The sequence below is a fragment of the Pagrus major genome, chromosome 1, assembly GCF_040436345.1.
Source record: "Pagrus major chromosome 1, Pma_NU_1.0".
In the NCBI taxonomy this organism is placed as follows: domain Eukaryota; kingdom Metazoa; phylum Chordata; class Actinopteri; order Spariformes; family Sparidae; genus Pagrus; species Pagrus major.
Genome location: NC_133215.1, coordinates 37,679,779 through 37,695,071, shown reverse-complemented (window position 1 = coordinate 37,695,071; position 15,293 = coordinate 37,679,779). Strand labels below are relative to the sequence as shown.

Genomic DNA, 15,293 nt, shown 5'->3' with positions numbered 1-15,293 from the left:
TATCCTCTTGTCTAATAATCTCGCTAGTACTCACGTTAGCTCTTTCGCACATCCGAGCATGTAAACACCGTGAAACAGCTGACGGAGCAGTGCGGTGTGTCAACAGGCGGAAGCGCGCAGTGATACGAAGGGAGGGGAAATAGTGCCAGGTGATCGTGAGGTCTGACTTTTTTGTCGTAAACGATTTTGTGATGCAAATGTTTTACTCTTTTGAACGGATATTGTTTTTTGAAGCAAAACGCTTTATCTTCGTGACCCCGCAAACTAGCTGTAACTACTTTCTTCAGCAACAACAGCGGGACAGACCTCGGCTCACAGGACGCAGTGGGGGAAAAGTCACTGCTGATGCACGACACTGATGGTGAGGATGTCATACAACTTCATGTCAAAAAATCCGAACTATCCCTTTAATGTATCTCAACATGGGATGACACTCCTTTACAAATAACTTGATCTGAAGAAATGGAAAACACTGTCCTTGGCAGGAAAAGTGAATTGTATTAAATGTGTTCCCTAAATTCCTCTGTTTCAATCTAGTCCAATTTATCTACCTAAATGTTTCTTCAAATCTATTGATAAAGCCTTCTTTTTTTATGCGCCAAATGTGAGGGGAATCGTTCTCATAATAAAAGCATGAAACTTGGTAAAGTCGTATAGTTTCAGGGCCTGAACATTTTCAGATATGGGGCCATCACAACAATGCCTCATGGCGACCATGACAGCCATTTTACCTTTAGCCATAACTGAATTGTGTATTTTGCATTATATCTCCTAAACCAAACATGCTAACACAGAAAAGGTGTTGTCTAACCCTATGTTTTGATGGTCATGGATTACAGATATATACAACATGATAAATTGTTCAAGTGAACAGTTAATGGTGAATTCAGGTACGCTATGAGAAGGAAATGAGTCATATCACCTGAGTCCAGGTGATATGTGGAAAAATCTTTCACTTTTTCATAGAGGCATGAAACTTGGTAAAGTTGTACATAATAGAGCCTGAACATTTTCAGATATGGAGCCATCGAAACATGGCAACCATGGTGGCCATACTACATCATTAAATGCAGAGTCGGCCCTTGGCATAGGCTGTATAGGCAAATGGGCGCCGTCATCCACGGGGGGCACCGCAAACGGGGGGAGAAAAAAAAAACAACTATTTTTTACCAGTGCTATTACTACTATTATTTCAAAATATTATATAAGCCCACAGCAACATAACTTCATAGCAAAGCCTATTAAATAATGGAGAGGCATTTTTTCTGGGTTCCTGTCTGGCTCGTTGCACTGTACCTGCCCTCTGTGAGGGTGGGGGGCGGGGTCGAGAGGCGAGTTGCCTGAATCTGACCAAACCGTGACCCCAAGACCAAGAGAGAGATTTATTGATACTGTAGCGGAATCACAATGTCCAAAAGATTGAAACCATCCAGCGCCCCCAAAATCTTGCATAGGGCAGCAAATTTGTCAGGGCCGGCACTGATTAAATGTTCAGGTGAACAGTTAATGCTGAATTTAGTGAAGGAAATAACAGTATCTGTGAACCTAGGTGAGACTTAATATGTCATATGTATGCCTGTTGTTAGGAGTTTTAAAAATGTAATCCTTTTATTTATTAACCCTGTTAACACAGTGACTGTAAAGAACGATATTCAGTATATATATTTTAACCTTGATTTATTTAGGGCAGTTTCACTGGGAGCAATGCTCTTTTTTCTGGAACACACTGATCACATTTACACAGTTCCCCATTCACACCTGAAAGCCCCTCCAGTACATCCACAGTTTGATCTGCCGGCCATGGAGCGGTTGGGGTTACTCAAGGGTTGCTCAAGGGCACCTTGGCAAGCGCTGCCTTTCCAGGGATTAGGCTACCACTGCCCCCAATATGACCCTAGCAACTTGGACTAAAAAGAATCTGTGGACAGATTTTGTCAATGGGAGAGTGTGACAACTCTGCAAGATGCAGCAACCAAATCTGTTAGCTGTAGGCTTACATGTAACAAATTTGAACAGTAAGTCAAACTAAGTAATATAACATCATTGAGTGAAGGACAGTGGAGGTATTACTAGGTCTTTGGTTATGCTGTTGAGCCCCCCCCAAAGTTGTCATGGGCCTAAATCAAAGAGACACTGAGAGAGGGGTGCCTATTTAAAAATCTGCTGAAAATATGAATTGTTTCTAGCCAGATCAAGATCTTTATGACACAAGGAGGGGGTGCTCAAACACATTTGACCACAGGGGCCAGAATCAACAAAAAATAAGAGTTCATTGTAGCTGCTTTCAGCTAAATTGCTGCAAGTTCATTGACTATTGAATTGAATATTGAAGTTATATATATATATATACAGTGCTATGAAAAAGGATTTGCCCCCTTAGTTTTCTTTTGTTGTTGCTTTTTTGCCCACTTGCATGTTTCAGATCATCAAACAAATTTTAATATCAGACAAAGATAACCTGAGAAAATACAAAATGCAGTTTTTAAATGATGATTTCATTTATTAAGGGAAAAAAGCTATCCAAACCAACCTGGCGCTATGTGAAAAAGTAATTACCCCCTAAACCTAATAACTGGTTGTGACACCCTTGGCGGCAACAACTGCAATCAAGCATTTGCGATAACTGGCAATGAGTCATTCACATCGCTGTGGAGGAATTTTGGCCCACTCTTCTTTGCAGAATTGTTTTAATTCAGCCACATTGGAGGGTTTTCGAGCATGAACGGCCTGTTTAAGGTCATGCCACAGCATCTCAATCGGATTTAAGTCCGGACTTTGACTAGGCCACTCCAAAACCTTCATTTTTTTTTTTTTTTGAGCCATTCAGAGGTGGACTTGCTGGTGTGCTTCGGATCATTGTCCTGCTGCATAACCCAAGTGCACTTGGCTTAAGGTCACAAACTGATGGCCGGACATCCTCCTTCAGGATTTTCGGCAAGTCGTCCAGGTCCTAAAGCAGCAAAGCAGCCCCAGACCATCACACTACCACCACCATGTTTGACTTAAGATATGGTTTCAATTTAGACAACACAGCTAGATTACACTTATCATTTCCTTTGTGGCAAAGACAAGGCATTTCTTAATTTAAAGATAGGTACTTTAAAGTTAAAGTTATAAAGTATTTGCAAGCTATGATGATCTGTAGCACAAATTCCGTCTTCCTCAGTCCAGCTTATTTCAGTATTTCCAAATATGCTGCATCCTTCAGCGCATTGACCCCACCTTTCCAAACTTATCTTCAGTCTCAGGCTTAGATGATATGCTAGAGATCCCTTTTCATTTCGAAAAGGCTGATTCAAAGAATAAATGACTGCTCAACTTCTCCTTAAAACATGTGCTCTAGAAAGAGTAAATGACAATGCTTCTTGTGCAAAACTAGGCACGATATAATTTAAAGTTTCACATTATTCCACTTTTTCCAACGCACATCTAGCTAAAATATATCCTACTTTTCAGAAGTTGTGACAGGCGTGATAATTCCCCTGCCAACTTAACGCACATGTCTCGGTCATGCCCCGCCTTTATCAATGTACGGTTCTGATATCTTTAAAACACTATCAACATCACTCTCAACATTGATTTGATATGATTGATTTAGTATCACACATAACAAATCCACCTAAATAATCTTTCTGATCAAATGACCTGATGCAATTTGTACAGTTAGAGAACTCATTCATGGCTTCCAAGGATGAATTCCTTTCTGTCTGGGCCCCAGTTATAACATATCGGTAAACTTAAAACTATGCCTGATACCCCATTGCAGTCTTTTCCAGTTGAAGGTATTGGATTGTGTAGACCACAGTATGAACTGGATGGTATAGATTGGTGTAGACTATACAGAACTGCCTAGATATATTAATTTATATTGGTGTCCATATCTGCTTTACACAGATAATTTCACTATTTCTAGATTTAAAAGAATTTGTTCTTGTCAATTTGAATTTACAACAGGCCTCAGATCAGGAATAGTTTGGATGCTTTATTTCTCTTCACGTTTGTCTCCAAATGCTAAAATGTTTTTGGGCATATGACTACTATGTGTATTGTATGTATTCAGTGAGTGGTGCATATTAAGGTAAACACTGCAGATATATATATATATATATATATATATATATATATATATATATATATATATATATATATATATATATATATATTGACACACATTGACCTTACCGGGAGCGACGGCTACAGGTACCACAGCTACATCTATGACCGACCCGGCCACTTGTGGAGCTGTGCAAGAAGTTAGCGGAAGACAAAAATGCATTGGCTAAATTATCGGTTTCCAGCAACCACACTAGTTACTTAAACACACACGGCCTTGCCCCCGAGTTCGAGAGACAGCTGGCTGAAAAGCTAAAAAAGGCCACCTTTTCTATGAATGTGGACGAAGCGACAAATCTCAAAATGGACAAAGTTCTCAACGTGCTTGTTATGGAGCAAATCATTGTTAAAAATGTTGTAAATCAACTACAATTTTATAGTAACTGATGATCAAATTTTCATTTTTCTGGTGAACTGCTCATATTTCATTATTAAAAACCTTGAAATTGTCATTCCAACTTCTTGATGTGATACGTGATTGATAATCTCAAAGTGCACCAGATTAATTCATTTAGATTGCAAATGTTCAAAATGTTCTTCCCCCGGACCCACCTAGTGGATGAGATTGCACCTAAATCAACCATTTATCGGATCATCAAAAACGTCTAGGAGAGAGGTTCAATTGTTGGGAAGAAGGCTTCAGGGCGCCCAAGAAAGTCCAGCAGGTGCCAGGACTGTCTCCTAAAGTTGATTCAGCTGTGGGATTGGGGCACCACCAGTGTAGAGCTTGCTCAGGAATGGCAGCAGGCAGGTGTGAGTGCATCTGCACGCACAGTGAGATGAAGACTTTTGGAGAATGGCTCAGGGAACAAAACATCGAAATTTTGTGTCCATGGCCAGGAAACTCCCCAGACCTTAATCCCATTGAGAACTCGTGGTTAATCCTCAAGAGGCAGGTGGACAAACAAAAACCCACAAATTCTAACAACTAACTCCAAGCATTGATTATGCAAGAATGGGCTGCCATCAGTCAGGATGTGGCCCAGAAGTTGACTGACAGCATACCAGGGCGAATTGCAGAGGTCTTGAAAAAGAAGGGTCAACACTGCAACTGCTTTTGACATTAATAGACATACAGCTGTAGTCCACCACAATAAGCTCATAATAAGCAGCATAAGCATGTGTCTTACTGGAAATTATTCAGTGAAATCATGCATGTCAGTATAATGGTAACTTTCCATTTTGCTGTGATCTACTCGTGGTACTTAATAAATCCCTTCAAAGGCTTCACCCAAAAGGCAATAATATGTGTATGGACAAGCCTGTAAACTACAACATGATTGGTGTTGGGAATTGATGGTAGGGCAGGTGTGGTTCTTCTTTAATAATTATTGATAAATAATTTCCGCGTAGGCGAAAGCTGATGCTTCCAGCAACACGTAACTCTGGGACTGCGAAATGAAATGATCCTGCAGCTGTACTTATCTCCTCCGGTCGCGGCGGAATTGATGTGTTCAGGTGCGCTCACAGTTTTCAAACCTGGGGGGACTGTGACAAGCAGGCACCACCTACTGGACATTAGGGTCGGTGCACTTTCCTTTGTTTACCAGGCTTTGTTAGTGCAAGGAGGCCCAACACCCAACACACTGGTATGCTGGGGGCCTGTACACATAACTGTGAGGCTCTAATTCTAATTCCTAACCTGTGCATGAACTACAGATAAAGAACCTTTTTTTAAAATAAAAGATGTGAAATTATTGGTCATCTTATTGGTATTAGCCATTAGAAGCAGCTAAATATCGGTTGTCGGTATTGGCTGAAAAAAAAAAATATTGCGCATCCCTAGTTTCAACACAGATCTCAGACAGGTATCACAAAATCTTGCCGTATGAAACCAAATGTATCTGCAGGATTAGATACTAGTAGGGAAGTAGAAAAACATGATTTTTGTAACTTGTGTTAACTGACCCTTCAACTCTTAACTGATTTTTAAATGCAAGTACTTTTATAATGTGAAAACGTGTTTTTTTTCAGAGCCATGCAGCACTGATCGGCACAACACATTTATCTACAGTGCCATTTGATTATTATCCTTATTCTGCTTATCCCGTCCATCAGCCAAGAGACTAATATTGCTGAAGAGGGCTATCTTACCTCTTCGGACAGAGGTGGATAGAGCGATCATTCAAGTCCTCCCACTATTTAGACAAGAAAATGGAAATGGTGTTAGGTCACCACAAGGGGCTGCCTTGGTTTGGGTATGTTATTTCAGGCATCAGTCAGTACATTTCAATGCACACTTAAGTCGAGCTACAGTCATAGCTTGATTAGGCCATTGCCCCAGTAAACAAGCACCAGGGGAGAATTGAATTATTGATGGATGTATGTCCGACTACACCACGGTAGGTGGCGATATGCACCCTTTCAGCTAGTTGCTACTGGACCTTCATCCAGTTGACCTATTACAACACGTACCAAACAAGTTAAGAAATGGCAAATGGGCTGCACAGCGAACGCTGAAAACATGGATGACTTTTTCGGTGCTTGCTGGATGGACGGACGGACAAAAATTTATTTTGTACTCCTGCCTTCAGTATCACTTCAATATCCCTCCCCACTCTCTGTCCAGGTATTAGAGAAGTGGTCTATCTTTCTGATAAGTACCATGACAAGCCAGAGATGGTCGCTTCAAGAAGGTTGCTGAGCATGGCAGGCATACAATGCAGGTGAGTAACTGGCACACAAGAAAAATTGTTGCTTTCTTGCCTTAAAGGAACATTTTAGTACTGTTCATTTGTTATGGTGTTGTAACTAACCTCTTTTATAGCAACAGCATTATTCACAACTTTCATCCTCTGTCCTGCTTGATAGTTATTAACTTCATTTTCCAGAATCCTTTTCAACAACCCTATGATAATTTATTTTTACATGTGTATTGAGCTCACTTTTAAGTCAACTTAGAAAATTGCATCTTGTGACAAACTGTCATATACTGTATATGTGGTCTGATGTAATGGGAAGATGTTTATGATAGCTGTAAATCTGTGTGTACTTGCACTGTAACATTTGTGGTACTTATAACAGTAACCAACCAGAAAACAATAGTGTGCAATGCAGTAACTCCTGATAGGAGCTTCCCATGGTCAGATAAAAAGTGCTTGAGTTGTGTCCTGATATTGAAAGGATCTAACAGGCATGATGTGAAGGAGATGGGTAGATATGACAATTTTTGAGGGGATGCCAGGCATGCCAGAGGTATCCTGGTTGATCAAATTAAAGGTCACATCTGGTCTGGTCTCTAAGCTGAGAAATAAATATAGCACAAAAAGTAATGAAATTTGTGTTTGGTAGATAATTTCTTTGTTGTAACAATGCTTCTTGGCAATAAATCTTACACTGTTGGAAAACCTGTTTATTTCCCTTTTTAAATGGTACCACATTTGTAAGGAACATGCATTTGTGGGATGAGCACAATTTATTGATTTAACAAACAGGAGCCTTAGTAGCATGTGGAAGAACCATACACAGCCACAACAGCCTGGCACCACCTCCCCATGCTGGTCACCAGCCTGGTCACACACACAGCGGGGTTTCTCAGAGACTACCTCCAGAATTTGGGAGTGGAGAGGATAGAATGGCCTGCCAGCTGTCCTGACCTCGACCACATTGAACCCTTGTGGGATCAGCTTGGGCGTGCTAGTCGTGCCAGAGTGACCAACACAACCATGTTGGCTGACTTGCAACAAATGCTGGTTGAAGAATGGGATGCCATCCCACAGCAGTGTGTGACCAGGCTGGTGTATGGTTCTTCCACACGCTACTGAGGCTCCTGTTTGTTGAATTAATAAATTGTTAAACTACCAATATGTCTTGTTTCTTCAGACTTCAATCATCCGATCCACCAAACAATACCAAACAAGAGTCAATAGCAGAATAAACTGTTTGGCAGAGAAGATTTGGCAAATTTTTCATGGGCGAAACCCACATACTCAGCTCTGCTGCTCATCCCACAAATGCATGTTCCTTACAAATGTGGCACCATTTAAAAGGGAAATAAACAGGCTTTCCAACAGTGTAAGATTTATTGCCAAGAAGCATTGTAACAAAAAAAAAAAAAATCTACGAAACACAAATTTCCTTACTTTTTGTGCTTTGTTTAGTTTCTAATGCATCTACTGTCTCTCGACAATGTCATGCAGGTCAGGCAAGTCAAAAACCACCTATATACATGAAAACGTGGAGGCTTGATGGAAGCAAACTAAAGGCAATGAAAAGAGAATTGTAAGGACCTTAAGAACAAGCCAGGGGCCTGATGTTAAAACTTGTATGTGCGTGAACAAATATTTATCGATCGTGGTGTTTTATTAGTTTTTATGAGCTATTCTTGGACTGAATTCAGCCATAATGGATGCGTGCGTGGACTGCAAACTTCAGTACTCACAGGTAAAGGAGGACATTCACCACTTGAGCACAGAACTTCAGCAAAAGGACCAGCCGCTTGAACGTTTGTCTCCCTAGCTGCTTCTCAGGTGAAGCATATTTCCTATCTGCGGTCCATTAGTCTTGCTGATCCGGCAGCCCGATCAGCCTCCTCCATGGTGTCACAAATGGTCTCGGCTTCTGTGGCCACCCTCCCCTGGATGGCATCGATATATGCTGGCACTAGGCCAGTCCACCCGGAGAGCACCCAGTCCTCCGAACGAGAGCTGGATGTGGCAGCATCGGCCACTACTACCAACGCCGACACCCACGACCCAGACATTGCAGTGCAGATGCTGCCTGATGAGCTGAAGGTTGTAGGAGATACACTAATAATAAATGTAATTTATTAATCACTGGTGATTAACAAAGCACTCGTAAATGGGGCACCACCTCCGTTGTTTTGTCTATTTGAATAATCCGGAGGTAATTAATCAAATTCGACTGGACAAGGTTAACTTGTAACAATTCTAATCAATTTCAGATAAATTTATTCAATCTCATAAATGAAGTAGTGATTTCTACACAGTTTCCATCGGTTCTCCACATTAAAAACAAACCTTCACAGACAACGACATACGGTTAAATATGTTTATTGACTAACTAATTCAGATTAAATAAATGAAATGGCAATTTAAATGAATAACAACAGGTAACAGGAAATGTTGAATAACTAAGTAATGGGTTATTAGTGGAATATGGGCTGATGGTGAGATCAGAGTTAGGTTGAAGCATTTAAATATTACAAGAGTAATTTTAATACTAACGAGACCCTAACCGAATTTCTTAAGCTAAAAGATATGAATCAGAGCCCTAGACACCAACTCATGTATCATGTGTGAATCCAGCTGTTATGAGTGATGGAGAGCCTACTTTCTTAGCAGAGTTGTGGAGTCAGCGGCGGCGGGTTTTCCTCCAGTGATTTGCGACTCTAGCTGGCAGTCCCGGTCCAATGGCCGAGTGTCAGCTCTTCCGGTATCCGCCGGTTGGAGACCTCAGTCCGATGTCTTAGGAAGAGTGCAGCTTGTCCAATACCGAGCCGGTGACGATCTTGGCTCAATGCCCAGCGGGATGGTACCGCTCGAGAGCGTGGGGGGCAGAGCCGGTCTGGCTTGTCAAAGAGTCTGTCTTTCGTTGGAAACCGCTTGCACGGTTTCGGACACAGCAAGTTGCTGTAATGTCGTGATGATGATTTTAATAAAGATGTTCTTCTTCGTTGCTTCGAGTGGCTCTCAGGCTCTGACTTTGTAAACTAAATTTAACTTCTTGGATAAAATAACAGGATGATACGTTGATCAGGCGGATCTTCCGTTGTTACTTAATGCAAGATAATCTAAATTAAGTTCACTTCCTCTAAATCAGGTTACGATACTTAACTGTATAAAACAAATTAAAACAGAACTTTGTTCTGGTACAAACTTAATAAAAAGAAGTTAATACGGCGAAAAATATAAAAGTGAGAAAAAACAACGCTTGAGCACTTCTGCTGAGATCGCTGTCTTGAAGCATGTTTCAAAGTAAAAGTGAAGAGCGGAAAAATTAGAGAGTTTCAAAAGTAAGTTTCAGGAGTAAGAGTTTAAGAGTAAGACGTTACAAGAGCAAGAGTGAGACTAAGCCTGGAGAGAAGTGATGTCTCTCTGTTTTGTTGTCTCCAAATGGCGGCCGTGCCTGGGGACAGGGCTGCTGGCTTTTTGTCTGCAAGTAGATAGTAGAAAGTGTGAAAATTCACAGGAACTCACTAAAACTAAACTATAGTTTAAATGTTTCAAAATCGTGCTTCATCTTTCACAGAATCTCACCATGGCTCAATAGATGTACTTTGTCTATCATGAAAAAGGATTATGACATGATTAAAATCACTTATACATATTTCTCCTAGTTCTAGCTTAATACTTGTTAAAAACAAAAACATATCAGAGACATTTACTGGTGATAACAATTAACATATTAAACAGAATATTTCTTAAACAGCTCGCCAACTGTACCAGGACTCACCGTCAGGAGGCACTGTGGCTCCACCGAACACAGGCACATTAAACACAAAAATTGATTTCTCAGCAAAACTTCATCTTAGAAAAACCTGGGAAAAGTCATTTATATGACCTTCTTTCACTGTTTCCAAATATGTTTACATTAAAAAGATTAAATCCTGGTTTAATGGTTAATTAGAACTGGTCTGAAATCTGGAAGAATACAGAGACCATTTGAGTGGAATGTCCCACAGATAGTGAGACCAGATGTGTCGTAAATAACCAAAGACAACAAATCAGCAGGTTTCCAGTGTCCTTTTCACTCTGTGAGAGAAGAATTTGTAGATTGGAAGTCATAGAGGCAGAGGGGGTGAGAGAGAGAGACATCAGACGTGGTTACCTAATTTGCAATTGCAAAGACATTTGGATGTGTTAATACATCCTTGTCACAAAATAGTTCCTGTCCCTCCTGATGTAGAGAGAGTAGGTGACTCCATGCTGGACTCGGACTGACCTGTGAGAGAAAAATTTGTCTGTTTTGGAGGGGGAAGAAAGAGGGCAAATGGTGTTGCATCCCGTTTTACGGCCCCCTAGAGATGGGTGTAGATACCAGGGAGTATCTCTGAGAATCATCTATTTGACGGTTTTATTGTAAGCAAAACAAGTCAGGTGAAGAGGTGAGAGACTTCCTGGCGTCTCTTTCCTGAAAACAGTCACCTTGCAGATGAGAGGAGTAATTAATACAAGAACAGAACCTCAATGGAATGCAGAGGCGATGGACATGTGTTCCTACAAGGTCGGTATGGGAACAAGGCCCTTATCCCCTGTTCACAGCTCCACTCCAAAGCCATCCCAGCCCTCCTGGACAGGGATGATACGGCGAGGTAGAAAAAGAGATCCAGTGGAGGAGGGACTCTCCCTACTACCTAATTTCACTCTCCAACCGCTTTTTGCCCTTAATGGACATGGCTCCAGGTGATGCCTCTGCCAGTGTTGGGAAGGTTCACTTTCTACATGAACTAGTTCAAAATTCAGTTCACAAATTTTAAAATGAACTAGTTCAGTTCATAGTTCATAATTAAAATATGAAACTAAGTTCACAGGTCCAAAAATGAACTAGTTCATAGTTCTTTTTTTTTTGTCAATATGTTGCCGGAGCTATTTTTTTTCAAAATCATTGCCACAGCCCATATAGAACCACAGACAGCAATTATTTTATTAGTTTTAACACTGAAACTATGTGTCAGATTTCATCTTCATATCCAATTTTGAATCCTTATCCAACCAGGGTTTACATTAGCATTGAGGGGACAGCCCTCAGAAAACTGGCATTTCCCCATTGTTGCTTTAACGCTTTGTTGCCGCCCATTCAGTCCACACTAGAAGCCAGCTGCAGCTTTCACCCCTACAGTATATTCTCAAAAACATGAGGAAAAACTTGCTGCTTGAATGGTTTCTTTTTAATGAGGAATTATTAAAACAAAAACAGGACAGTAGTCCTTAAGGTGCAAATGTTTTTCCATTTTATTAATTTTCCAAACCTGGAAACAAGTCACATGAAATTCCATTTCAGTCTATATTAAAAAGGAACCTAAAGAAAGCAATACTGGAAAAATATACCAGGCAGGTTCTACAAACAAATTACAACTTAAAATAGTAAAACCCTCAAGGAGACTATTCTAAACTGCAGTATACTGTTAACAACAAAGTCCAGAAGATGTGTCGACATAATTCTTGTACTAACACAAACACAATCTGAGGTAGGAACCAGGCTGAGGTAGGAAACTAAGGTTGTACTTCAAAGTGCAATATTCAAAGTGCAAAACATTTAAACATTATTTATCTTTTCATTAAGTCACTTTTCAATTTTTTGTGAATGTTCACTGAACAAAAATATAAACACAACACTTTTGTTTTTGCTCCCATTTTTCATGAGCTGAACTCAAAGATCTAAAACATTTTCTATATACACAAAAGACCATTTCTCTCAAATATTTTTTTAATTTTTCTTAATCTGTGTTAGTGAGCACTTCTCCTTTGCCGAGATAATCCATCCCACCTCATAGGTGTGGCATATCAAGATGCTGATTAGACAGCGTGATTATTGCACAGGTGTGCCTTAGGCTGGCCACAATAAAAGGCCACTCTAAAATGTTCAGTTATATCACACAGCACAATGCCACAGATGTTGCAAATTTTGAGGGAGCGTGCAATTGGCATGCGTACTGCAGAAATGTCCACCAGAGCTGTTGCCCGTGAATTGAATGTTTATTTCTCTACCATAAGCCGTCTCCAAAGGCGTTTCAGACAATTTGGCAGTACATCCAACCGGCCTCACAACCGCAGACCACGTGTAACCACACCAGCCCAGGACCTCCACATCCAGCATGTTCACCTCCAAGATCGTCTGAGACCAGCCACCCGGACAGCTGCTGCAACAATCGGTTTGCATAACCAAAGAATTTCTGCACAAACTGTCAGAAACTGTCTCAGGGAAGCTCATCTGCATGCTCGTCGTCCTCATCGGGGTCTCGACCTGACTGCAGTTCGTCGTCGTAACCGACTTGAGTGGGCAAATGCTCACATTCGATGGCGTCTGGCACGTTGGAGAGGTGTTCTCTTCACGGATGAACCCCGGTTTTCACTGTTCAGGGCAGATGGCAGACACGTGTGGCGTCGTGTGGGTGAGCGGTTTGCTGATGTCAATGTTGTGGATCGAGTGGCCCATGGTGGCGGTGGGGTTATGGTATGGGCAGGCGTATGTTATGGACAAGGAACACAGGTGGATTTTATTGACGGCATTTTGAATGCACAGAGATACCGTGACGAGATCCTGAGGCCCATTGTTGTCCCATTCATCCACGACCATCACCTCATGTTGCAGAATGATAATGCACGGCCCTATGTTGCAAGGATCTGTACACAATTCCTGGAAGCTGAAAACATCCCAGTTCTTGCATGGCCAGCATACTCACCGGACATGTCACCCATTGAGCATGTTTGGGATGCTCTGGATCGGCGTATACGACAGCGTGTTCCAGTTTCTGCCAATATCCAGCAACTTCGCACAGCCATTGAAGAGGAGTGGACCAACATTCCACAGGCCACAATCAACAACCTGATCAACTCTATGTGAAGGAGATGTGTTGCACTGCGTGAGGCAAATGGTGGTCACACCAGATACTGACAGGTTTTCTGACACCCCCCCCCAATAAAGCAAAACTGCACATTTCAGAGTGGCCTTTTATTGTGGCCAGCCTAAGGCACACCTGTGCAATATTCATGCTGTCTAATCAGCATCTTGATATGCCACACCTGTGAGGTGGGATGGATTATCTCGGCAAAGGAGAAGCGCTCACTAACACAGATTTAGACAGATTTGTGAACAATATTTGAGAGAAATGGTCTTTTGTGTATATAGAAAATGTTTTAGATCTTTGAGATCAGCTCATGAAAAATGGGAGCGAAAACAAAAGTGTTGCGTTTATATTTTCGTTCAGTGTATTTTTTCCTGACTTGTTTGCCCAAAGAAAAAGAAAAGTTCTAGAACTTGGGTCATAAAAGTGCAATATTCAGCCCAAATGACAAAGTAAAAAACAAAACAAAGCAAAAAAAACAAACAATAACTTAAAAAGAGTCAGTCAGAGTCCAAGGCCATGGACAGTGCTATTACTTTCTGTCCATTGAGTGAAAATACCTTAACTGAATGAAGATCTGTCACTGGTTACAGTCCACATAAATAACTAAAAGAATAATTATAATTAATGAAAAAAAAAAAGTGTGCAGGGCCAAGGACAGTGTTACTTTCTGTCCAGCCTGAAAACCCATTATCTGAATGAAGATCCTCACTGGTCACAGTGGTCTCTCCCTGGTGGATCTGCTGTTTCTTGCTTCCTGTAAAAACAAGATATGCTCTGTTATTTTTATTATTTTTTATTTTATTTTTATTTACATTCTTTTTATTGAACATTTTCAAAATTATAACAGTCCAGCACAGTGTATACAGATTATATGAGATATGTAGCAAATCCAGAATACATCCACAGCAATGATCTCAAAAGTCCTTATTAGGTCTAACATTTCAGGCAGTTCCTAGGTACTCCAACACTTTGCCAAACTTTGCTGTAAAAAGGTCCTTCTGACCATTAATACCAAATCTTAGTCTTTCTAGAGAAATATAGTCTGATATCAAAGACTTCCACAGATGTACTGAAGGAGGTTCATCCCCCACCTATTTGGTCATAACAGCCTTTCGGCCCAACATAAGCAAAAAATGTAGAGTGTTCTTATGTGATCTTAGTGATTCAGGGATATATCCCAATAGACATGATATTAGATTAGGCTGTAATTGCTGCTTGATTATCACACTAACCTCATCACATACAGTTTGCCAAAACCGTTGAATCTTTTCGCATTCCCAGAGGCAGTGAAATCTTGTCCCTAAAATAGTCTTACATTTTGGGCAGTTTGGAGAGGCCTCTGCTGTATATTTACTATACATGTATGGAGATATATAGACCTTTTGTAAGATATTATATTGCATTTCTCTGAGTCTGTTACATATGGATATTTTTGAAGGTAGAAGTAAAATTTCCTCCCATATTTCAGTGTCTATTGTTGTTTTCAACTGAGTCTCCCATGATTTCCGTAGGAATGATAGTCTGTCTGTATTCAAATGTTGCAGCTTGGAATAAAATTTGGAGACAAAGTGACCTTGTTTAAGACTATCTAAAAGAGTCTTTTCTAATAAATTAAAGTCATCTGGAAGATTGAGAGTTTCCATTTTAGTAT

General features: G+C 40.7%; 1 protein-coding gene across 4 annotated transcripts in view; it reads left to right on the top strand.

Moving 5' to 3' along the window:
• The window catches only part of dctd (dCMP deaminase), a 44,976-nt gene that overhangs the window by 23,314 nt on the left and 6,369 nt on the right, over nucleotides 1-15,293 (top strand). For all 4 annotated transcript variants that reach the window (XM_073477551.1, XM_073477528.1, XM_073477543.1 and 1 more), the window contains exon 5: nucleotides 6,683-6,779. In XM_073477551.1, coding sequence (XP_073333652.1) covers nucleotides 6,683-6,779 — 97 coding nt within the window. The remainder of the gene's footprint in view (nucleotides 1-6,682; nucleotides 6,780-15,293) is intronic.